Source organism: Anomalospiza imberbis, chromosome 5 (genome assembly GCF_031753505.1).
Source record: "Anomalospiza imberbis isolate Cuckoo-Finch-1a 21T00152 chromosome 5, ASM3175350v1, whole genome shotgun sequence".
In the NCBI taxonomy this organism is placed as follows: domain Eukaryota; kingdom Metazoa; phylum Chordata; class Aves; order Passeriformes; family Viduidae; genus Anomalospiza; species Anomalospiza imberbis.
The window spans coordinates 69,039,132-69,063,970 of record NC_089685.1 but is presented as its reverse complement, the minus strand read 5'-3'; the positions used below and the strand labels follow the sequence as shown (position 1 = coordinate 69,063,970).

Here is a 24,839-nt window from a genome sequence, read left to right as displayed (position 1 = left end):
CTCTAAGATGAAACCTCCACCTGGGCAAAGCATGAGGCTGGCATACCTTCTCCTGAGCCTGGCTTCCCTCTGCCTTCCCATCCCTCTCTGGAAGGACCGGGACTCCCTGATGCAGGAGGAGAAAGCCCATCAGACAGGTGGCAACTTGGTGCTGAGCAGGCAGGAGCAGCAGCTCAGTACAAAGCTCGTAAACCTCAAGAAGAAGGAAGTGGAAACAGCCATAACTACAGGACAGTTTCCTCCAAGCATGCACTTCTTCCGGGCAAAAAGCCTCATTGATCAGAGCACGGTGTTCAGCATCTTAAAGCGCATGCCTAAAGGTAGGCTTGGCTTAAGGAGTCTCATCTTACTCATCCTTTGCTTTCTGAGCTGGGACAAAACACAGGATGTGGGAGACAAGCTTCTGAGAGCCATAAATTGTGCTCATTGGGCTTCAGGAAAAGCCCAGACTTCGAGCTCAGGGATGGGGTAGGGGGAGAGAGGAAGAGGGGGATGGATTGAGTGAATACACATTTCCAGCAATTGTGGCATTTGATTTAACTTACAATATGGATCCTTAAGTTTTCAAGAGTGGAGAAGGGACAGAGGAAGCAAAGACAAGAAGAACTAACAGACATCCCCATTTAGTCAGCATGTTCCAGCCAGGGCCTCTCTTTTTCCCACATACACATTCCACAAACAGGCTACCAACCTTATTCTGTATCTCAGCCAAAAATGTTCCATCCCCCACGAAGTGTGTCTGCAGGTGGTTCTGTAGCAGACCTGGAAGTGTGCTGGCAAGTCTGGGGGCACTAGAGGAGGAAGGGGCTACCTCTAACACTGAAATCTTTATTTTCATTGCTTGTTGTGTACAAGGCAAAGCCTGTGTACTTCCAGCACCTAAAGTGAGTTTATAAAAGGGAGAGGGAGCAACATTTTTACCTGGGCAGGTAATGACAGGACCAGGGGGATCAGTATTGAATTAAAAGAGGAGAGATTTAGATTAGATATTACTAAGTCTACTCAGAGGGTGGTGAGGCACTGGAACAGGCTGCCCAGAGAAGCTGTGGCTGCCCCATCCCTGGAAGTGTTCACGGCCAGATTGGATGTGGCCCTGAGCAATCTTCCCAACTTCTCCCTCCCAGTCTCCGCTGTGGGATGGAGATCCCAGTCTTGCAGCATCCCAATCCGTTACCGTAAACGATTAGTGTGTCAGAAATGTCATTGTCCTTTCATGGCCGAATTGAACAGTGAGAAATTTAAAAGTAGTCCCCTCTTCACCTCCAGTACCGTTGATACCAAGCGGGAGTCAAAACAGATAACGCTTTTCAATCCAGGCAATGTTTAAATGGGCTCTTGGATTCTTTGCAAGGGCTGTAAGATTTTAGGGGCAAGATCACATCCTTGTAGCTGTTTGAGTAGGATTTGATCAGAGCCTCTGGGAGTTCCAGTTGTTTCAAGCACAATTGTAATGTCTGTTGCTGCTCTCATAGGGAAGAAGGTGACACTGCCAGCCAGAGGAGGGTCAGACAGCTGCAGCCTGCCCAGTTTGGTGCACCAGCTCTGCTGAGAGCAGCAACCACAGCTCCTCAGCATCTTTACAACCAGACCCTCTGCAGTGGGAGATCAGAGACATGAGTCTATATTAGATTAGTCCACTATAAATTATAGTCTGGAACTTAATCTAATGTCAAATACATACCAGTCTTGTGTCTTGTTCTCGCTGTTCATGTTCTCCCTTTACCCTTAAGGGCATCAAAGCCATTTTGACTAAGACGTCTCCCCTAGACTAATAAAATACATATCTAAGACTTCAGCTCTCACAGTATCTTCCCTTTACAAAGGTGAGGCTTAGTTCAAGCACCAGTAACACCAGGAGTTTCTGGAAAAGGAGAGATTTCAGCAAAACGAAATGATAAGGAAGGTGAGCATACAGAGGATGCTTCCCGTGCCAGGAAGACTTGCAGCTGCCCACATACTGCACAATAACAGAGTGCCCCAGAGGCCCTTCGTGCTGGCCAGCAGCAGATGTACAATGTAAGCGAGCATGCTTTTGATAAGGCACAGAAGTAAATTGTACTTCTGCATCCGAGTGCAATTCCCCAGAGTAACGTGGTCTGGGATTTTGGTGTATGCCAGAGTTCCAGAGAGTTGAAAGAAGAGACACGCACTAGACACAAAAATTGAAGTTGGGATCCAAACAGCTTAGATACAGAGCCTTGCTTCAGGTGTGCTTCAGCCAGCATGCCTTGTAAACTGCTGCCTCCTGTGCAAGTTTCCCTTTAAAACAGTGGGGCCTGAGCCAGCTCACAGCAAAGTCTGCCTGAAAGACCTTTGGTAACTCGGAGCATTTTCCATCCCAGTGGAGAAGCAGAGCTCCCTCTCGATTTCCCCCCTCCCTGTGCTCCCAGGGAGCTGTCACGCTCTGCCTGCCCAGTGTCTGATGTGGAGGGGCCGCATCCTCCAGCCTGGGGGAGGCAGAGCAGCCGCGCAGCCCTCGCTGGGAGAGCTCGCTCCCATCCTTCTAGGAGCACTTCCAGACAGCCCCGGGCGGGCAGACAAACTGTTACCGCATTAAGCCTTCTTCCCAGCTGCCTGGGCTCATCAGGACGTCCTTGTCCCCCGCCAGGTGCTGTGCTCCACCTGCACGACTTCGCCCTGCTGAGCGCGGGCTGGCTGGTGTTCAATGCCTCCTACCTGCCCGACTGCTACATCTGCTTCACGCCCGCGGGCTCCGTGCGCTTCCGCTTCTCCCGGCCGCGCCCCGGCCGCCCGCCGCCAGCCCAGTGCTCCCAGTGGCTCCTGCTGGACACCTACCGGCGACAGCTGAGGGACGTGGCCGAGTTTGACAGAGGGTGAGTGGAGAGGGGTGGCCAGCCTGTCGGAGCATTCTGGTCCAGTTTTTCCCTTCCGCTCGCTGCTCTGCGAGTGAGGAGCTCCGTCTAGGGCTGTGCACGTGGAAAAGGAAATAGCATGGTAAGAGCTTGGAGGCTGCGGCGTTAAGTGCGCCGGAGTCAGGGACCATAAAAACGGGTTTTTTCTGGGCACACTCTCTCCGGCCCTCTGTACAGACATGCTGAGGACAGTAGCTGAAGTGGATTTATGAGACCTGTCTCCAACTCTCCTCAGCACCCAGGATGAATGGGCTCTCGGTGTAGGACGGGGCTGCATGGTGCCTCATCCAGTGAGGAATCCAAAAACTGGATGAGGAAGCCAGGTAGCTGATGAACAGGCTCTCCCCAACAGCAGAAAAGTCCTTTGCAAAGTCATTGTTTTGATTCAGAGCAAGAAGATGGGCAGTTTATGTTAATTACGGCACTAGCAAAACCTCTCAAACTTCCCAAAATAAAACCCAACCCAACTGTCCCTCCAAACACCAAACTTATTTTCTGAGGCCTGCCTTTGAAACCCCACTGGCACCCACCACCTGGAAGCATGAGGCACTCATTCCCAACAGGCACCAGGAGCTGTGGCTTGCCCTCCTGGGCACTGGCTGAGCCAAGGAACCCCACACACAGGACCCCTGCCTGGTTTGGGGCTCCTTCCCCTCAAACACCCTCCTGCTAACAGAGCTTCTGCCCTTACAGGCAAGGCTCCTGCAGCTGTCCAGGTGCTCACACCTCAGCTGGTGCCCCAGAGCATCACTCACCCTCCTGCAGGAGCTCCCTTCCCTGCAGGCAGCTCCTGCCTTTACTGCTGGCAGCCTTTTATCAGGGCCGGGCTCATCTGAACCACCTGGCATTTATTCACTTACAGGTGGCTGGGAAGAGCCTGGCTCCCTCTCTAGCCAGTGGTGATGGGAAGACAGAGTCCTATCTCCCCATCCAGGGGCCGTTGATCCCGGGACAAAGCCCTGCTGAAAAGGCCAAGAGGAAGCATGCAGCTCTGCCGTGGTGTGTGGGGGGCTGGAGAGAGCATGCTAAATAATGCATGAAGTCAGACACTGAGCGATGAGGACAAAGGAAAATATTGAGTAGCCATCCATTCAGAGGGCACCGCTGTCCGTGGCGCTCTGGGGCCTGGGGTCTGCAGAAAAAAAAGTGTGGGGTGTCATGTAATCACAGACAGTATTGCCATGCCAACACACAAGGAGAGGGCTGGATTAAGGCAATGCAGATGACCCTCATTCCAACATTTCCGAAGTGAAACTTGGTGGGTTTTACTGCAGTGCTCTTCAGCGAGGTTGTGTGCTCTTAAATAGAGACCTTTTAACTCTTAGTGAGCTGGTATCCCCTCCACGTGGAAGCTGTCTGGGCTCTGTGCCCTGCAGTTCTGGGAAGGAGGGCAGGCTGGGAAGCTGAGGAGCTTGTGGCATTGCCTTCCTTCCCCAAAACCAGCAATGGGGCAGGGCACAGGGGTCTGACTCTCCAGGGCATCCACCGTCCCTCTCTTATGGAACTCCAGAAGGGACGAAGAAAGTGCCAGACCCTGGGCTCTTGACCTTTTATATCCTGAGGCTCAACTGCCCTGACACGTCATGGACGAAATAAGATCCAGTGAGAAGTCACCGATCTCTGTCTTCCAGAGAGAGGAAACTGGTTCCCCATTAGCTCCCTTCCATTTCTGCTGGGAGTGATGAGGAAGGAAAGACGACAGCACCAGCTCTCTTCAACCACACCAGGAGACCCATAAATAATGTGCAAGGGACTGGATTTTGAAACAGCTTCACTTCCTTAAAGCACAAGCAATTGCACTGGGCATTGAGAAGTGTCTCAGGAGCAGCCCTTCGTCGCACTTAAGTTGTGTTTCCATGGCATGATGCCACTTTCTGGCAGAGGCTGAAGGGCAGGGCATCCTGTATACCCTGGACACCTGGGTGACTGGGGCTGTGCATCGTGTGGCTCCCTCTGTTCCTGTGTGGAAACACTTGTTTTCAGAGGCAGTACTGCCACATTCCTCTTCTTTTGTATTTGCCTGACAGTGTTTGGTGGCCACAAGTCAGAGCAGGACTTCAGAGTGGCAGGCACTGCACAGAGGGTCTTCCCAGGTGTGGAGGGGAAACCGAGGCAGAGGCCAATGAAGTGATTTTCCTCAGCAAACATGAGCCTGAGCCAAGAACAAACTTGGATCTCTGGCATCCTGGGTGCTCGCTTATCCATTTAAGTATGTTGTCCTTCATTTCTTGCCCTTCTGTGCTCATCACCACAAAATCACAGAGGAGTCATTGCGCATAATGTGCAAACACACCAACAACAGCCACACTGAGGCACTTCCCCTCCTATTCTCATCTAATCCCTGGGCGCTAGTCTAGGGGTTAGGAATGTTTTTGGCCGTCTGGAAATAGGTCTCTAGCCAGGAATAGGCCCCAATCTGTTCTGCTTCTCAGTTTCTGGAAACTCTCCCAGTCTCTTGAACATGTGCATCCCAGGCTACCTCTCTCCTGCACTCCTCTTTGCCCTTGAGCACTGACAAGCTGAGAGAAAGCAGATGTCAGAGGAAAGAACGGATGGATAGTTGGGTGGTTTCAAGGAAGTATCAAGGGAATATGGCAGCAGGGAAGGGCTCTCATGCAAGACAGGGTGGATCAACAAATGTGAAGGAACAATGGAAATGTTTCTGAGAAGCTGCACCTCTTTCACCTTACAGCATTTCTGACCAGGAAGGGGTGGAAGAAAGGGGAATCTGCAAGATTTTTTTTGCTGTTTGCATTTTTAGGTACATATACGTGCGTGCACGTGTGTGTGTGTATGCTTTGGAAGGGACTCCTTTTGTTTGTTTCCCTCAAGAGAAAGTCTGATCATTCCTATTCAAAACACACATCCCATGGGCCAAGACCCCGGAGTATTGTGTTACTAGTGAGCTTCCAAAAGGATGCTGTTAGGAGAGCCAGGAGACCACGGGCCAAGGGACAGTGAAAGGAAGGGAATTTTGCTTTCCTACTTAAAAGGAAAAACAATCCTCACTTATTTTCTTCACAATCAATTACGATACAGGAGAATGCCATTCTTTCCCTCAAGAAGCAACATAATGGCTGCCATCTCCAAAGCAAGAGCATGCCCCCAGATATTTAGGGAAGCAGCATTGACATTCCAGATATTTGTAAAATACCACCGCACAGCCCCCACCAGCAGCACAGGGACTGAGGCCGTGCCCAGCAGAGCTCTCTATCACCAGGATGAAGTCATCTGTGAGGGAGCTGACACCACGGCCGAGGCTTCAGGGACAACTCCCCTGGGCGCTGGTGGCTGCCCGGGCTGCCATCACCTTCCCCTCTGTCTTCTGACTGCCTTATCTCACAGAAAAATAGGGCAGTGTGTGCAGTAAGAGGGGGAAAAAAGGAATAAAAATCCACTACAGAAACAAAGCACTCCGCTCCCTCTACAAGTCTCCCCTTGGGGAGAAGAAGAGGGGATGAGAGAGAGCGAGAGAAAGCGAATGAACCACATGTGACAGATGTTAGTCACACTATTTAATGCACCACTGGAAGACATTTAGATACTACGGTGAGGAGAGGGGCATAATTACCCATCGAGAACAGAAAAAGGAGCAGGAAAAAGAATCCCTTTAAAAACAAGGCAACAAACCCTTTCACTTCTGTATTATATAGCACAGGAAAGGAAAGGAAAAGGGGGAAAAAACCTAGGAAAAGAGAAAGCAAACCCACAGATGAAAGTAAATAATCCTTGGCAAGTCATTTTAGCTGTGCCCCTTTGGGCATATGCATTGCAATAGCATTGTTCAGTGCATATATGACATGACATGGAAGGCTGTTTGTAGTCTGCACCTGATCACTGGTGAAGGGCCATTCCAGAAAAGAAGCAAAAAAAGAATGTATTTATGAAGCTTTGCATGAGCTACTGATGGCGAAAGCCCCCGAACCCTTAGGAGATTATCTGGTTATCAAGGATGGATCACTATTGTGCAATAAATCTTCAGCAGTTGTAAGGATCAATAATCAGTCTCAAAGGGAAGGGGATTATAAAGAGAAGTACAATTTGATTTATGTGCTTTTAGGAGCAGGGTGGTGTGGGGATTTATTGCTGTTTCTAGCCCAAGAGCACAGGCTAAGTAAACAACCGCGAGTTTGTGCAGCCAGATTTAAAGGCAGGGAGCAGAGCCCTGCGTGCGCTCATTGCTGGAGGAGCCGAGTTCTCACAGGACAAGGGCAGAAAGTGGTGGGAGCCCGACGAAGCGCCCATCCTTATCTGAAACGGAGCTGCCTGGAGTGGCGAGAACGGGCTTGCACGGCCTTTTGATCCACGGGGAGGTTTTTCCCTGGGCGCTCGCAGCGCCGGTGGGAACAGCCCCGCTCGGCTCCCGGCTCCGGGCAGGTGCCGAGCTGGAGGGGAGCTGCCCTTCGGCCACGAGGGAAGGGGAAAATGCTCCTTCCCCCAGCTCTTCCCACACGAAACCTCCCTGAGGAGCAGCAGCACACCCTTTCTGCCCCCTCCGCAGCTCGGGCTGCTGGATCAGCGCCTCCGGGATGCTCCCGACTCCTGCATTCCTGGTTTCTAGGGTGATGCCGTGGTGTCTCCGGCTGCTGCCTGCTCCTCGCTGCCCGCCCCTTCCGTGGTCCAGCTCGGTCTTCTCTGGTTGCATGGATTACTGAACAGGAGCTGGGGTTGCCCAGCGTCCTGCGATAACCAAAGCCCCTGTTGTAATGCATGGCAGGGCAGAGCCCAAGTTGCTGTGGAAACCTTAATTCTGAATTTTCCTGACTGTTGAGCACTTAAAGTCTCGTCCTTAACAGTAGTAGCATCTCTTTTATGTACAGGTTTGCTTCTAAAATAGTTCCTGGCAAAGAAATTAACAGAGTGTGGAAGAAATGAAACTGCAGGCCCTGGAAGAGAATCCTTGGAGAGTGCAACAGCAGGCAAATCCTAGGGAAACAGGCTCTGTTTTACGGGCAGGATGGAGGGATTCAAAAGGCATATCTGTCCAGGATGCCTCAGTTTATGAATTTGGACCAGATCACATTTGACATCTGTAGGGGGGCTGTGGGGGTTTAATTCCATCCACAGAAGTGTCCTGGATGAAGATAATAAGATCACAAATCAAAGCCACACCTCCCATATAACAGAGCAGAGCACTGCACGAGGATGGGGGCCAAGACATCAAACAGGAAACATTATTAAAGATCAGTAGCTGTTATTGAGGGGAAACAATATACCCAGATGAAAGCTGAAGCATGGCTGAAGGCATTTCTGTCTGAACCTGCTTAGCCCCTGACACGAGATAAGCATTGGGCCAGCAAGAAAACATCTGTAGGTTTCTGTGATGGCTTCCATTTGTCCACCCAGGAATGAAGTTAAGCACCCCTGCATTGCCATTTCGACTTTGCCCACTGGTAGGAGAAATTTATGATGAACTACTCTTCAGGTGGAAGAAGGAAGGCTGTTGCCAGGGGAAGGGCTTCAGGTGGGATTATGGCTATCAGCTTGCCAGAGGATGGTGGTGTGGCACAGATGTCCTAAATGCAAGCTGTCACCCACAATTAGATATTCTTGCAATTTACTGGCTCCCCTAAAGTCTGCTTGATAAAACTACCCACTGTCTCTCTGGATTTCTGAAAGAGGCTTATATGCCAGCTGAGTGTATGGAGGAAATAAATACATTTCCATCACTCTAAGGAAAAGCCAGGACTGAGATTCTTATCAGCTGTTTCCCTGAAGTAGCTATCAGCAAGGCAGGTGGGGCATCAGGTTTGTTCTCAGTGGCTGGGAAAAATGATTTCTGATTCAGAACTGTCTTCCCCTCGCATTTTTTTGGATGGCATATTTTGACAATACAAAGGTCAAAATACACCAGGACAACTTATGGGCTCAGCAAGCAGGTTGGTGGTGGCCCAGTACATGGCATCTCCTGTAAACTCAATCTGCCTTTTAGGTGCTGAACAAAGGGCCAAGTGTTGGCACTGGCACTGAAGATTCTTGGGAAAACGTATTGTCTGCAGGAATAATGTGCATGCCTGCTTTCAGATTAGGGATACCCTGGGTAGCAGAATATAATTGATAGAAAAGATTTTCAGATTAGGGATACCCTGGGTAGCAGAGTGTTATTGAAATGAAAGCACCATACTTGCTTTTGTAACTCTGTTCCTTGAAAAAGGGACGGGGCAGGTTTTAAGCACCTACTCCTACCCTGCTTACAGCTCAACATGTATCTTACAAATTCTGTGCCAGCCATTAGAGGAGTAAATACAGGTGTCAAAAAAATGACCTGAATGCTTCCTAGTTTCACCAGTCACTGCTATAGTGAAGCGCCAACAGGCTCTGTTTGTTCTCCTCATTCCTTCTCTTCTCCCTTTTCTATAGCTTGCTGAGAAACCTGACCCTGGTGACAGATGCCCCTGAGCTGGCCTACCCTTCTCAGACTTTCATTTGGAAAAGATTTGAAGAAGTCTTTCTCATTGCCTCTGGACTTATCTGCTACGCACCTGTGTTCAAGGCCTATTTCTACCAGGGGCTGCTGGAGCTCTATGAAGATAACATACAGTACGTTGAGATAAGAGCTATCCTGCCTGCGGTACGTGGGGTTTGGCTTCTCTAGTGATCTTTTAAATCCTTATTTCTCCATAACTTTTCTCAAGCCCTATCTTGAATTCAGTTTTTGGATGTTTGCATACCTGCCCTTCTAAGGATGCTGGAAAACCTTGATCGTATTCAAACGTCTGTCTTGGAGATTTGCATAGGCAAGGGCTTGAGAGATTCTTTGTTCTTAATGGCTAAGGGAGATACCTGCTGTGACACAGGCACAGAACTGCATTTACAGTCAGATTGGGAGCTGGGTCACAATCTTGCTCATTGGGAAGATGTAGCTCAGTTTTGTCTGCACCAGAATCACCTGCTCTGTGGCAGCTACCCTGAACAAATGTCCTGTCTTGGATAGAGACTTATTCTGGAATAGTTACGTTATTTTAAATCCTCAGCTTATTTCAGAACAATTATTCTGAACAGATGAGTCAATCGACTGGCAAAACACAACCTCCCACGATCTGCAGACAACCTAAAATTTTGGCTGTGTGTATGAAGTATGAACTACTGCTTTCATTGCTATTAACACCAAAATCTGGTAATGGTTCAGGCCTTTCTCCCTGCGTGTCACCCAGAGCTGGTCAGGCTGTCCTACAAACCCACTCTGCCCTAATGCCTCCCCAAGCACCAGCAGACCACACCACCCTAAGTGTTCCCACTCCCCCCGTGACAATTTTGTCACTGCAGACACACCTTTCCCATGCAATTCTCCAGCCAAGCTCCATGCAGGACTCTGTGGGGGTGGGAGTTCTATCAGTCTATTGTGCCTGAGAGGAGAAGGATGTATTGCAAAGGGGGGAAAGAAGAAAAAAAGGACGTAGGGAAGTCCACAAAGTTTACATGAGTCTTACTTTGCTGGGGGTTGCCATAAGCCAGTTGCTCTGAATTCATCCACCACCTGTCTTTGGGGTACCTGGAAAGAGAAAATAACAGCAATGTCAAAATGCCTGCGCTGTCTGTGAGGCAGCGCGAGCGCTGGCGTCCCCTCAGGCCACACAGGTTTCCAGGCCAAGAGTATCTGCCTTGATACAAGTGCGTGGGCCTGACTGGAAAATACCCTGCCTTTACCACCAGCACGGCTGGAAGTCCTTTTGAAGAGAGGCTTGGCAGGGAAGCTTTGCTTCCCATCCAGCTCCTGATGCTGACGGCAGCAGAGCCTGATGCTGGGAGCCTGCAGAGCCCGGGGGCTCGCCCGCAGCCAGCAGCTGACACGCAGTGAGCTCCAGTGCTGTGAACTCCAACGCTGTGAGCTCCAGCGCTGTGAGCTCCAGAGCTGTGAGCTCCAGTGCTGTGAGCTCCAACGCTGTGAGCTCTAACATGGTGAGCTCCAGAGCTGTGAGCTCCAGTGCTGTGAGCTCCAACGCTGTGAGCTCTAACATGGTGAGCTCCAGAGCTGTGAGCTCCAGTGCTGTGAGCTCCAACGCTGTGAGCTCTAACATGGTGAGCTCCAGAGCTGTGAGCTCCAGAGCTGAGCTCCAGTGCTGTGAGCTCCAGCGCAGTGAGCTCCAGAGCTGAGCTCCAGCACAGTGAGCTCCAGCGCTGTGAGCTCCAGTGCAGTGAGCTCCAACGCTGTGAGCTCCAACACGGTGAGCTCCAGCGCTGTGAGCTCCAGTGCTGTGAGCTCCAGAGCTGTGAGCTCCAGTGCTGTGAGCTCCAGAGCTGTGAGCTCCAACACTCTGAGCTCCAGTGCTGTGAGCTCCAACGCTGTGAGCTCCAGTGCTGTGAGCTCCAGTGCTGTGAGCTCCAACGCTGTGAGCTCTAACATGGTGAGCTCCAGAGCTGTGAGCTCCAGTGCTGTGAGCTCCAACGCTGTGAGCTCTAACATGGTGAGCTCCAGAGCTGTGAGCTCCAGAGCTGAGCTCCAGTGCTGTGAGCTCCAGCGCAGTGAGCTCCAGAGCTGAGCTCCAGCACAGTGAGCTCCAGTGCTGTGAGCTCCAGAGCTGTGAGCTCCAGTGCTGTGAGCTCCAGAGCTGTGAGCTCCAACACTCTGAGCTCCAGTGCTGTGAGCTCCAACGCTGTGAGCTCCAGTGCTGTGAGCTCCAGTGCTGTGAGCTCCAGCGCTGTGAGCTCCAACGCTGTGAGCTCCAGGCAGGCTGCCTGCAGCCTGGGTACCACAGCAGGGAATGCCAGGAGCCGTGGCCATGCTGGGATGGAGGGCAGTGTGGGCAATGAAGGGACAGCGAGGCTGAAGCTGGGGTGAGAGGCAGGGAAATTCTTCATGGGGAAAGTCAAGGTGAGCAGGGTGTGACAAGCATAGCAAGATGCTCGTGTGACTGGAGATCCTCCACAAGGCTTGGACAGCAGCGCTGAGGCTGCAAGAGCTCTCCTTGCAGCAAAGCCTGCCAGAAGCGGCCCCTGAGGTAAAGTAAATGAAACTGGGATTTAGTGTGAAACAGCAAACACTGTGGAAAAGCCCCCTAAGCCCAGCTGTGTTTGCAGATTCAGCTGTGTAAAGTCTCACATTCCCATGGGCTGCAGCTGGGGAAAATTCCCTTTGAGCATCTGCAGCTGCCCCACGGCTGCTGGTGCCTGCAAGGGGGACATCACATTGTGACAGGGTGTGGGGCTTTGCGAGGGGCATCCCTGCAAGGGACAGCACCAGAGAGGAAGTTAGGGGGTGAAGTGGAGCAGTTGAAGGCTGGAGGAGAAAGGTGACAGAGAAAAGAATGGTGAAAAGGGTGAGAGGACAACTGATGGAGTGGTTTCAGCTGCTGTCTGTGAGCGACTGCAGGCAGGGCCTTTGTGGGTTAGTATCGATTCAGGGTCTCCACCCCTGCTGAAATCAGGGCAAAAGCCCTGAGAACAGCACTGGTAGAGAGGAACCTCCAGAGCAAGTTGATGAGACAGAGCATGCCAGAAGGATTATTTTTCCCAGTTTGCAGCCAGAGATCTGGGAAAGCATGGGAAGACTAAATGACTGACTCAAGGTCATGAAGCAAACCTCTGGCAGAGGGGAGCAGGAGTCCAGCTCAGCTGGTAGCTTATGGAGCTCAGCCATCGCGTGCCTTGGGGCTGCCTCAGCTGACAGATTGCCACTGCAAGGCACAGAGCATGTGTGAGCTGCAGACAGCTGGACAAAACACTGCAGCGTTGGATACAGACAGGAGTAAGAAGTCACGGTCTCCTCAGGGCTCTCAAGGGCGTTTGCTTGCCACATCTGAACACGGAGAGACTTGTATCACATAGGAGGGAGGAAACCCACTCTTTGTTTCTTGCCAGCTGGTAGAGGCTTGAAGAAGGACATGTTCTGCACAGATTTTACTGCTTTTGTTTTCCTGCTCTGTTCTCAGGACCACAGCACTCTGCTTCTCCCAAGGTTTTTGTCACTTCGTTTCTCCCACCTTCCAGTAAAACGCCTCTTCTAACTACTGCTTGTCACGTCCTTTTCACGCTGCAGGTGTATGAACTGGATGGCACCGAGCACAATAAATCATGGTCTGTGGCAGCCTACCGGGAAGTGACCAGGCAGTTCGTGAAGGAGCATCCAGACTTTGTTGGAGCCAAGATTATATTTGCAGCGCACAGGTAGAGGCAGAGCAGGGCTAAGAGCAGCTGTGCTGTGTCGGAGGTGGGCGGAGGGCTGGGAGAGGCAATGCTGGGCTGGAGTGCCAAAGTTGGCAATGTCCACGTGCGTCGTTAGAGCCGGGGCGTTGACTCCTGAGACATTCCCTGGCACATGTGAAAGGCTGAGGGTGAGAACCCATCTATAGGGGTCTGCCTGCATGCCCAGCGAGCGGGGCGCGCCAGAGGAGCGTCCGTGAACCCCGGGAGCGGGAACGAGCCCGGGCAGGGCTGCTGTGTGCGTGTCCAAGCCGTGCCTGCTCTCCTCCCAAGCCCTGCAGACACTGAAGCAGTGATGGCAGTGCCTGAGCATGGGCACTCGGTGTGGCAGAGGTCCCCGTGGCACCCGGCACACGCTGCTCCCCTGCAGCCTGTGTACGGTATGTTCGTGCTGCTGCCCGGGCAGGCGGGCACAAGGCTGCTCTCCAAGGCAGCCAGATGCCATGAAGTCATGTGAGGTGATCCTCAGCAAGTAGAGCAGACCTCTCAGCAGCACTTAGTCGCTCTGGTTTGGCACAATGCCCTCTCCAGTTCAGAGCTGGCTCGCCTCTCTGGCCAGCTTGAGTATGGACAGTCTGCAAAATGCACCCAGAAGTTTGATAGGGCTAGAAGAAACCTAAATGTAAAACTCTCTTGAAACGTAGTTACTGCTTCACCTCCCAACAAAACAGCCGTGAGGAAACAAAATAATTAAACATTTTCTCTCCACACTGTTGTGTTCCCTTCCCTGCTCGGTAAACGGGAAATCCAGTGAGTTAGACAAGCATGCCTCAACACAAGTGACAGCAGGGTCTAGCCAGGCATTTCCTGGTCATTCATGGGTTTTGTTTCATAATATCAATTTTCTACTGCTGTTCCTCTAGAGACCTGAAGCTGGTTGTCAGATTCAAGGGCAACTTTCATTTTGGAAATACCCCTGGGGGCCCCATTTCACAACTCAAACCCTGAGAAGGCAGGCCCATGGGAGTCAGCTTCTGCAGCGCTTTCTCTCTCTTGCTCTCTAGGATGCTGAATGTTTCCCAGATTAAAGAAGCCATCGTCACTGCCATGGCACTCAGAGCCCGCTTCCCAGACACCCTGGCAGGCTTCGACCTGGTAACTGTATTTCTTCTGGGGCTTCACATTAACCCCTGGTGATATAACCACATATATACCCTGGCATATGTTGTATACCAAAGCCAGAACCTCCACTGCTGCACTGAAATCGGTGTTAATGAATTGCAAATCCTCCAGCTAAGGATTTTGTTCAGGGTAATTGACAAAATCCCCTGAAAGAATCAGCTCCCTACCCCACAGCACTGTAATTTCAGCACAGCTGGCACCTCATTTATATAGAGCTGTAAGTCCCACCATCTTCCCAAGCGTGCTCAAAAATACCTTTCTTCCTTCCCCCAGGTTGGTGATGAGGACGAAGGTCATTCTTTATGGGACCTGAAGGATGCCCTGACCATCCCATATTCCATGGGGGTCAACTTGCCATACTTCTTCCATGCTGGGGAGACTGGTGAGCATGAGGACTCAAAGCTTGTTATTGCTTTCAGAGGCAAGACTGAAATCTTGCAAAAAGCAGAAGCAGCAAGCCTGGCTTGCTTGCTGGCTGTATCAAGAGGATGTGCGTGCATACACGTGCACATAACCAGTTTCCCCTATGCTTCTCCCTATGTCAGTTTGGTGCTGTGGCATTCCTACATGACCCCTCCCTGCTTTTGACTGTAGGTGTCACATTGCTCAGCGTCTTTGACCTGGTGTGACAAGGAGTCACATGTAGGAGTTGTTGCTAGTAGCCATTTCCCCCTTGGAACAGCACTCACCTCCCATCCACAGCAGCAGCAGAGTCCCCCAACCATCATTTTACATTTAAAGGTGAAATAATGTTTGAGCCAGACTTGAGTCTTAACTGAGCAGGCTTATCAAAGGAACTGATGTACCCTTCATTCCTGGGGCAATGTGTTATTATGGGCAATATATTATTCAGTCTGCATTGGTGGGATTTATCCTAACCAGGAGAGCCACGTGCCTTGTGTGTTACATGTTGGCATCAACAGAACAAGTGTGGTTACCCTGGGCTCCCTTTATAGCCACAGGCAGGAGCGAGCACATCTAAGCCACAATACATCTCACTCTAATGCACAGGCTACTCCCCAATAATTGTTACTTCTCTCCATTGACAAGTAATGGAGTCCAGCATAAATAACTCAGCTGCAAGAGCAATACTGAAACATCTAAAGCCAGGTGAGATGAGTGGGTATCTCTGTGCTGGCCAATATCCTGAGCAGATTTAGATCCCTGTTTCACTGAAAATGCAAGTGGAAACTCTGAGCATGAGCAACCCTCTCACCTCACAAACTGGGACCTCTATTAACAAAATCATCTAGCAGTTTGAGAAGCTTTATTTCCTCACAGCACTGCAGTGACTCTTGTCTGTCTCTGCTCAGACTGGCAGGGCACCTCTGTAGACAATAACGTGCTGGATGCATTGCTACTGAATACCAGCAGGATTGGCCATGGACTTGCTCTCATTAAACACCCAGTAGCCAAAAATTTGTCTCTGAAGAGGGATATTCCTGTAGAAGTCTGTCCCATCTCCAACCAGGTACGTTGTTATGTGGCTGGGTCACTGTAAAGGGCTTCACCATCGCTGTGAGGGTCAGCTGGGGGGCACCTACAAGTTTTGATGCACACAGGCTGGCTTAGGCTCCTTTGCAGCACCTTACACTGCAGTTTGCTACGTAGACATACACTGTGAATATATATAAGGCTTGCAATGCCAGTCAGCAAAAAAATAATTTAAATTCCTGTCCAGAGGAACTCGGGAAGGCAGTCCTCCCTAGTGGAGATGAGGCCTAGAGACACAGAGGTGAGAGGTGCCTTAAGAGACACAACTGAAAATACTTCAAAGCCAGGAGGGCCAGAGGCTGACAAGCCAGGACTGTAACTGGAAGTCCTTGGTTTTGCAGAATTCATAACCAGTGGGAACTCTTTTGCAGCACATTAGCGTGGTGCCATTGTCCCCTGGGTGCAGCAGAAAGGACACTTTGGGTGGAGATTTACTGGTGTGAGCCTTAAGGGAGAGAACCCTGATACCAGCTCCAGACACCTCAAGCTAAGCACCACAGCAAATGTGTAACCAAAAGACTGTTCCTGAATTGCTCACAGTCAAATTGCTCTAAATAAGCACAAGTTATTCACCCCACTGGACTTCATTAAGGTGGTTTTTTTAAGAAATTTATCTCCTTGTACAGTCTGTGGAGACAAGCTGCTTCCTCCTGCAGCAGTTCAGAGCAGAAAACATTCTGAACAGTCCTTTGGAGCCTGTCCCTCCGTGACCACTACCTGCTGTCACAGGCAGCCCTGGCAGGTGTCAGTGTGACACAGCTGCAGCAATAACCTGGCGTGGTGCTGTCTCCCAGGTCCTGCTGCTGGTAGCTGACTTGAGGAGTCACCCTGCAGCCGACCTCATGGCTGAAGGGCACCCCATTGTGATCAGCCCCGATGATCCCCCCATCTTTGGGGCAAAGGGAGTCTCTTACGACTTCTATGAGGTGTTCATGGCCATCGGAGGGATGAATGCTGACCTGAGGACCCTAAAACAGCTTGCACTCAACTCCATAGAGTAAGTCCATCGCCTCTCTCACCTTGTCATAGTACTCATAAGGAGACTATCAGCTTTCCCCCCTTGCTTGCATTTGGGTTTTGGCCCCAGAGTCTCCTCTGCCACATGAGCTGGGCTTCGGTCAATCCAAAATCTCCTCTGTGTGTCTCGTCCAAAGGCAGGACGCAGGGAGCCCAGAGGCTTCTCTGCCACTGTGTTCTCAAGTGTCTTTCTCTGACTCCATGCCCCAGTGTATTCCTTCTTTTCCATTCTTTGTGACCTTGCCTCCACCACCTGGTTCTGGATTTGGGAGAAATTGTATGTCTTTGTATCACTTGTCTTTTTCTGCCAAAGTTTGACTTGCTGCAGTGTTTGCAATGACTCATCTGGGAAACACAGGAAAACAATTAGCATTTTGTTTGTGTGTGTTTAACCCCTTTTTCTTTTAACTGGACAGTTCTGAATGTCCAAAAAATAGTTTGGATGTGATGCCCAGGGCCTTCCTGCACATTCCTCGGCTCCTGTCTGTTATATACCATGTTACTCTGTGTGGTGCAGGCATGTCCTGCAAGGGTTAATCTCTTGCTGCCTTCTGCCTTTTCATTTCGGTGCTGCTCTTGAAATAGCTGCCCTTGTCTCCTGCCTGACACTGACTTTCCTCCTCCTCACAGATACAGTGCCATGCTACCGGATGAGAAAGCCAAGGCCAAAGAGCTCTGGCAGAAAAAATGGGACCAATTTGTGGCTGACCTCTCTGATAGCTTTCTAAGGGAGCTGTAGAGAGGACAAGGCTCATCTCAGAAAGCATTTGGCAAGCTAGAGTGAGCCAGACTGATTGCTAAGAGGGAGACTGCTTCTTCCATGTGACCTGAGCAGATGAATAGACGTCAAAGTCTCACCTGGCAGCGGGCGACTCTGCTAAGCCAGGCTTAATGGGCTTAAAGCTAAGAAGGAGCTGCACTATCCTGTGAAACTCATGGACTGGAGGTAAAAGGGAGCAGTGAGCCTTTAGAGCAACCACAAGAAATCACCCTGCTCAAAAGAGCCAAAACAATTAAAATTGCCAATGACCAAATCCTGACATCCTTATTCAGGAAAAACATGTTTTCCAATTAGAGTCAGCAGGAGATTGCCAACATGAGGATCTCTAAATTTTGCCTTATCATTACAAAATGCAGACCTTGTCCGGAAACAGCTAAGACAAACATCCAACCATTTGGGCCACTGACCTTCAAGAGAGCAAGGACTGAAAATGACTCTTGTTATGTTTAACCCTGGGCCTGCTGCCAAAATAGCACTGCTAGGTCGAAGAACCAGTCATAGGTCTGATGTCTGCTATTTCAGGACCTACCATGGCTGGAAACAAGCTGGTGGAACTTGCTCCCAGAACATTTAAGCCTGGTTGCACAGTGATCATAAAGCCAGAAGAGAGGTGCCTCAGTTGCCAGCAGTTTTTTTACTACGAAGTCTTTTCCTGTCCTCTGGTCAAAAGGAAGACAAAACACACTTCAGGTTAAGTCAAAAACATCCTGGCTTCCCAGACCCAGCTTGATTAAAACTATCCCCCTGCACAAGGCTGTGTTAACACAGACATTTATAAGAAACACCTTTTGGTTTCAGGGAGTTCCACTACCAGCCTTTGTTGCTGAACTCATCGTGCAAATGTGGCTTTATTCAGCCTGTCAGAGAGATTTTCACCTTGGTAGAGAACTGCTGTGGATATCCACAGGGCTCATTTGGACATCTGTGGTTTCCAGCTCCTTGGCAAAAAAAAAAAAAAAAACCAAAAAACAAAAACCAAAACAACAAAAAAACCACCCAAAAAACCCACACAAGATATAGTCTCTTGACAAGCTGATTCCTTGTCTTAACATCATCAAAAATATCAGAAGGAGAACTAGTTGCAGGGAGACTTAAAAAAAAAAAAAAACCAAACCAAAACCAACCAATCAAACAAACAAAATAAACAGAAAAAAGAAATCTTAAGCAGATAAGCAGATTGCTAAATAAATTCAGAAAAATCTTTCAGCTCACACATGCCAAGCATGCAGCCAGGATCAAAAAGCATCTTCCCCTGACTTCGGTACAATCATGCTGGTTTGCATCAGTCAAGGGAGAATTGACAAAAGTTCCTGCTGAAAGACGTCTCCCTCCTCTGAACCACAGACTTGCAAAGGCTGTTGTTTCCTAATCTGACCAGCCTGGGCCAATTGGCTCTATGCTTTCTGTTAATTGTCTCAAGGAGCTTGGCCGTAGTGTTTATTTCCACTGACCTTGGCTGGAACACCTTAGCAGGAGGCAAACACACTTATTACAGAAGTGGATGAAGCTGCACAGCCTGTGTGCCCTGTGTGAAATTGCCCACAGTTCACAGGCTGCAACTTCATCTCTGGTTATCCCAGAGAAAATAAAAACCAACCAAACCACACACACTACAAACCCCATCACAGAACACATATAAAATCACAACAAACCGCAGGTGTGTGCATTGCAGAAGGCAGCAACACAAACCACCAAAATGAAAAAGTGAGAACCCAGTCACACCCCTCGCCCACTGGGGGGGCCTAAGTGCCTTACACCCCCAGCCCTTTTCAGCCACAGCTATTTCTACTCCAGCTCTCTCTGCTCACACCCCCAGCATCTTCCTCTGAAGCATCCTGATGCTTGTTTTACAGACTGACCTCTCCTGGGCCTTGATACAGATTTGGTCCTGGGAAGGAGTTTTATATTGGAGGAGTAGCCAGAGCAGAGCCACCCTCCCTCCTCCTGCATGGGTGTTGCACACAGAGCTCAGACTCAAGTCCCCAGGGTAGGCTTTGGTCATGGCCAGGTTATAAATGCTGGCTTGGGAAGTGCTTTACTTCCCAAGTAATGCTGCTGAGGAGAACCACAGCAAACGAGCAGAACAGCTGCTGAGCAGCGACCCAAAGCCCTGTCCCTCTCAGCAACCTGATCTTTCAGCTTTGCTATATGTGGATGGATGAAGATCTTTATTTGCCATGAGTTGATTCTCCCTTAAATAAGCCTCTTTGCTGCCAAGGTGAAGCTAATCATGACAGAGCCATTGTGGGAGGAGCTGAGCTCCTCACACAGGTTGACCCATGCCCCTTCCTTTTCTACCACAGCAGAAAGCTTTCAGCTCTTCCTGCAATGGTCTCTTGAGGTCCTGAACCACTTTTTGGTTACCTGTAGTCCTCCTTTCTCCTTATTACCTGCAGTAGTTGCAGGGCTAGATCTTCCATTTGCCAAATGCTTGCTGGAACCAGTTTACCTGTTGTGTCCAATTGGTTCTTGCTTTCCTAGGAAAAGCCTGTTGTGCACATGGTCATTTACCTACTTCACAACTGTGCTGTGATGGGGCCAAGTGCCTGGAGCCACCAGTGTGTGATGTTCAGGATTACAGCAGAATCAGGTTTCTGCAAAAAGCACAGGGGTTTAAAATGGCACAGGTCTGATGCAGCCCTCAAAAATGTGTGTGGCAGAGGGAGGGCCAGCCCGCCTTCCTGCTGGGAATCTGCTCTTCCTTGGACTATGTCTTACTTGGGAGAAAGGTGCAGATTCAGAAGCCCAGGCTGCATCTTCGCCTGTCTAGCTCCAGGTGTGCAAGAAAGGAGGACTTTAGGCTGGACCACAGCAGTTATAAAAGATCGATTCATTCAGCTCCATTCAAGCTTTGGGTAAATTTGGCTGCAGGGCTTCACTGAGACTTGGCTTTTAGCAGCACTATTCCAAGGGTTTTGCTGCCAGTCTACTCCCTTTTGCCCAGTACCTTGGCTCCCTGCTCACATTTGTTGGCAAATACATCACATATAATGCTCTCTTGCTTGTCTCTTTCAGAACATAGTCTAATTAAATTTTCAAACCCGTCTTAATCGTGTGGGTTATTTTTCCTTTTTTCTTTTTTTTTTTTTTTTCCTTTTTGTCTCCCTGTTAAAAAGAACAGGGGATACCTGGATTTGAAGGGAGGTTTTAATCTGGAACATGCCGTGGAGGGGGATGTCTCACATCACTCAGCCTGGAGTGATCAGGGAGCCTGAAATGCCTTCTCAGCATGCTGCAAAGGGCAACTTGACCTGTGGAGCTAACACAGTCCTGAGTCCTGGCCAACACACTACACAGGTCCCCTGTTCCCCCTTCCCCAAGCCCCACAGTAGCTGCATCCAGCTCAGGGCTGTGTTTGGATACAGAGACCACCTGACAGACAGGATTTGCTCGTGCTGCCTCTCCTCCCACTACAGTTTTGTACCGTCTCTGTGGTTCTTACAGCACGGGACAGTAAAGGAATTACTGAAGGTCATTTAACCTCCTTTTAGCATGATTTTAGGAAGGGAATAGAGGGAAGTGAGGAGAAGACTAAATGATCAGCCCATTCTTTTCAAAGAAAGTGAATTTTTTTCATATAATTGCGTTGTGGAGCATCAGGTGACTACAGGGTACAAAGTGAGGCTCTTTGCCCAAAGTACTGCTGGTGGGCATGAGAAGAAAGTGCCAGCTTGAGAGAGCTTCAATAGCTGAGCAAACAGAAAGAGGCAAAAAGAGCCTGCTTCAGTCTCCATCCAGACTCAGGAGCAAGGAAGGAGAGTAGAAAATTCATGGAAGCTCCTACTGCAGTTACTTCAAGCAGCCATAGCAATACCTAAAGCCTTATGGCTGTTATCTTCCCCATCTGTCACTCCCTGTGGCCTCTCCAGGTTCAGTTTGTTTAAATGGGAGGTGGATGGAGCTTTGTTTGCAGCACAAGTGTTTGCTGCAGAGCATCCTAGACTGCCTTTGGGGCAATTTAGAGGATGAAATGTTTGCCTCCTGGTCACTCACTGCCAGGAAATGGCTGATCCAGCACTAGTGGTTGCTGTCAAAAATCATGCCAATAAGAACAGAGGAGCAAAGTAAATGGTTGAAAACAGAGATAGGCCCAAGCAAGCAGCTGGATCTATCTGTCATGTGAGCCCACATCACTGCAGTGGGACTATGCAGGTGCCAGATGCTGAGAAAAGCCCTCTAGCCATAAAACACAGGCCTGCAGATGCGTTTTCCACCAGCTCCAAATGATCAGCCTGCTTCAGGACTTCTTCCTAACCAAGTCTCTGAATTAGCCTCTTCACAAGTAGCAGAAGGACATTTCTTTGGTCAGAAACCTGTAGCTCTAATTGGCTCAGTCGTTAATTCCTTTCTTTCCAGGCTTGCAGCAGTTGCAATCACAGCAGGTCTATCAAGTGTTTTCTGTGCACTGAGGGACAGGCAGGTGAAGGGTCTGGCTCTCAATTCTCCTGGTTTGTCATTTTTATCAGGTTGTGTCCTCCCCCTTGGTCATTACAGGATAAGAAAGGCATTTTACTTTATTTTCTCAACCTTTAGCTTGTCCATCATTCCATGAGCAGGCTGCAGCATGGGAAGAGGAGAGATAAACCGTGGGGGGAGGGCCGGTTCAGGCCATTAGAGCCTCTGCAGTAAGGAAAGAGATGGAAGGTATGGCTGCATTCGAGGGGCGTGTGAGAAGGTCAGGAAGAGGGGAGTGATGACAGGGCTGTGAGTCCAGGGAAAACAGAGCTGCAAAGTTTACACAGGGACCCACGGGAGAAGGCTGTGGGCAACTGCCTGTTTTGCTTGTCTTTAAAGCGAGCTCTGAAAGGGGGTGGGAGACATGCAAGCACGGTGTGGACAGGGGAAGAAGAGGGAGTCTCCTGTGGGCGGTGTGAGAGGGGCAGACAGACGATCCCTAGGGGTATTTGGGGTGCGGCTGCTGCCAGATGTGCCTGCAGAGGAAATCACGAGGTCCGTCCATGTACAGCGTGCGGAATGGGAAGCTCCAAGCAGCCACAGAGATATTCCCAGCGCTTGAAGGGAAAAAGACACAACGAGCATTCGGCGCAGGGATGACGGACCAAAGCCTGCCTGCGGGTGCCGGGAGGGCTGGGGCTCAGCAGCCACTGCAGGCTCTGCACAGCGCGGGGCTTGCCAGCCCTGCCGCTGTCGGTCCCCGCTGCGCCTGCCAGGCTCAGCCTGTGCCCGGCCGCTGGCAAAGTCCCCCCGTGTCGCTTTAAAAATAAGCGCTCCAGCCTGCTGGACAGCCTTCCTCGGAAAAATCAACCCGGCAGCGCCGGCAGCCCGCAGGAGCAAAGCACACGCACACTCTGGGGACACCTCTCCAAGGGCGGATTCCCCCAGAGTCCCCTTGGGAGCAGAACAACGCGTTCCTTTCCCTCCCTCCGGCCAGACCCCACATCCCCACCCGCATCCCCCGCGCCCGGAGCCCCCCGAGCCGGGGCGCCGGTGAGCGCTGCGGGCCCGCCCGTGCCGTGGAGCGGGAGCGCCGCCCGCAGGGACGCGTCGGGACAACAACCCGCATCGGGGGGATGAAACCCGCACCCCAAAACGCCCAGCCCCAAAACACCGACCCCTAAAACCCCCAGCGCCAAGATCCGCACCCCCAAAACGCCTACCCCCAAAACGCCGACCCCTAAAACCCCCAGCCCCAAAACACCGACCCCTAAAACCCCCAGCGCCAAGATCCGCACCCCCAAAACACCGACCCCTAAAACCCCCAGCCTCAAAACACCGACCCCTAAAACCCCCAGCGCCAAGATCCGCACCTCCAAAACACCGACCCCTAAAACCCCCAGCCCCAAAACATCGACCCCTAAAACGCCCAGCCCCAAAACACCGACCCCTAAAACCCCCAGCCCCAAAACACCGACCCCTAAAATCCCCAGCGCCAAGATCCGCACCCCCAAAACGCCTACCCCCAAAACGCCGACCCCTAAAACCCCCAGCCCCAAAACACCGACCCCTAAAATCCCCAGCGCCAAGATCCGCACCCCCAAAACGCCCAGCCCCAAAATCCCACCTCCAAAAACCCCCAGCCCCAAAACACCGACCCCTAAAACCCCCAGCGCCAAGATCCGCACCCCCAAAACGCCTAGCCCCAAAACACCGATCCCTAAAACTCCCAGCCCCAAAACACCGACCCCTAAAACCCCCAGCGCCAAGATCTGCACCCCCAAAACGCCTACCCCCAAAATGCCTACCCCCAAAACGCCGACCCCTAAAACCCCCAGCCCCAAAATCTGCACCTCCAAAAACCCTACCCCTAAAAACCCCCACCCCCAAAAACCCTACCCCCAAAATGCCCACCCTCAAAAGCCCCACCTCTAAAACCCCACCCCCAAAATGCCCACCCCCAAAACCCCCACCTCTAAAACCCCACCCCCAAAACCCTACCCCCAAAATGCCCACCCTCAAAAGTCCCCACCCCCAAAAGCCCACCCCCAAAACCCCCACCTCTAAAACCCCACCCTCAAAAACCCCACCCCCAAAACCCCCATCCCCAAAACCCCCAATGTGTCCCCCTCTCTCCCCTGCCAGAACTCCTGGATATTTAATAGACTAAATTTTTTCCCTTTTTTTTAGCAATGAAATCTTCTTTGCGATAGGGAACGGGGTGGATGCCTCTCCCAGCTCTTTTGCACGCCTCGGGAACGGAAAGAAAGGGTCAAAAGTATCTCTACACTTAAAATAAAAGGGACTGGCAGACCCCAACAGTGCAGTTCAGTCTAGAGGCACCGAAACCAGCAAGCAAAACAACCCACCTAACTTGCAAGTGGCTGTATCATTAAAAGGCCATAAATCCACGTTAGCAAATACCCTAAGCAGAAATCACAGCAAATCAATCACATTTTCACTCTGCCAGGAGGGACCGCCTTGGTGGACGGGTGAGAAGCGCTCGAGACAAGGCTCCTGTGTTTGTCATTAATTTCAAAAAAATAGTCTTTGCCTCTCTCTCTGACTATTTCTCATCGACAGCCAGGGAAGGTGAGGGTTGGAGGCCTCTGGTTTGTACACAGTTGAGAAGGCACACCTCAGAGTAGCTGTAGCTGGCTTCCTTGTGCTGGTGGAAGAAGGTTGGAAGCCCAGTTCTTCATGGAGATAAATACTTTCAGTAATGTCTCCAAGGCCAGCACAAATTTTGCCAGAGCAGGATGAGCTGCAAACACTTCAGAGAAATTAAAGTGATCCTGGCAAATTGAGGAAATTACAAAAAATAAACGGTAGGTAATTCAGTTAAGGCAAAAGCACTTAAGGAGGAATAACCATCTGTACAAATGTATGCCTCTGAATCGCCGGTGCTTTAATAGCTCTGCAAATAGGGCTCTGGGTGTTCAAGTGGGTCAAAAACAAATTAAGGTTGGTGTTCATGGCAATGGAAGCGTAAAAACAAACAATTACACTGTGTAATT

General features: G+C 50.5%; 1 protein-coding gene and 2 long non-coding RNA genes across 3 annotated transcripts; 1 reads left to right on the top strand and 2 right to left on the bottom strand.

Annotated features, from left to right (window-relative positions):
• Nucleotides 1-18,041, top strand: ADA2 (adenosine deaminase 2). Its single transcript, XM_068191837.1, has 9 exons — nt 1-320; nt 2,609-2,834; nt 9,234-9,444; nt 12,850-12,977; nt 14,018-14,108; nt 14,409-14,517; nt 15,449-15,606; nt 16,424-16,626; nt 17,277-18,041. The coding sequence occupies exons 1-9, from the start codon at nt 8-10 to the stop codon at nt 17,383-17,385; spliced, it is 1,548 nt and encodes a 515-aa protein (XP_068047938.1). The 5' UTR covers nt 1-7; the 3' UTR covers nt 17,386-18,041.
• LOC137474844 (uncharacterized) lies at nt 7,487-20,519 on the bottom strand. The gene is made up of 3 exons (XR_010999521.1): nt 19,792-20,519; nt 10,146-10,365; nt 7,487-7,713 (listed from the first exon to the last, which is right to left on the bottom strand). It is a non-coding gene; the product is annotated as an uncharacterized lncRNA (long non-coding RNA).
• Nucleotides 15,448-16,425, bottom strand: LOC137474843 (uncharacterized). Its single transcript, XR_010999520.1, has 2 exons — nt 15,906-16,425; nt 15,448-15,675 (listed from the first exon to the last, which is right to left on the bottom strand). It is a non-coding gene; the product is annotated as an uncharacterized lncRNA (long non-coding RNA).
• Nucleotides 20,520-24,839: the final 4,320 nt, after the last annotated feature.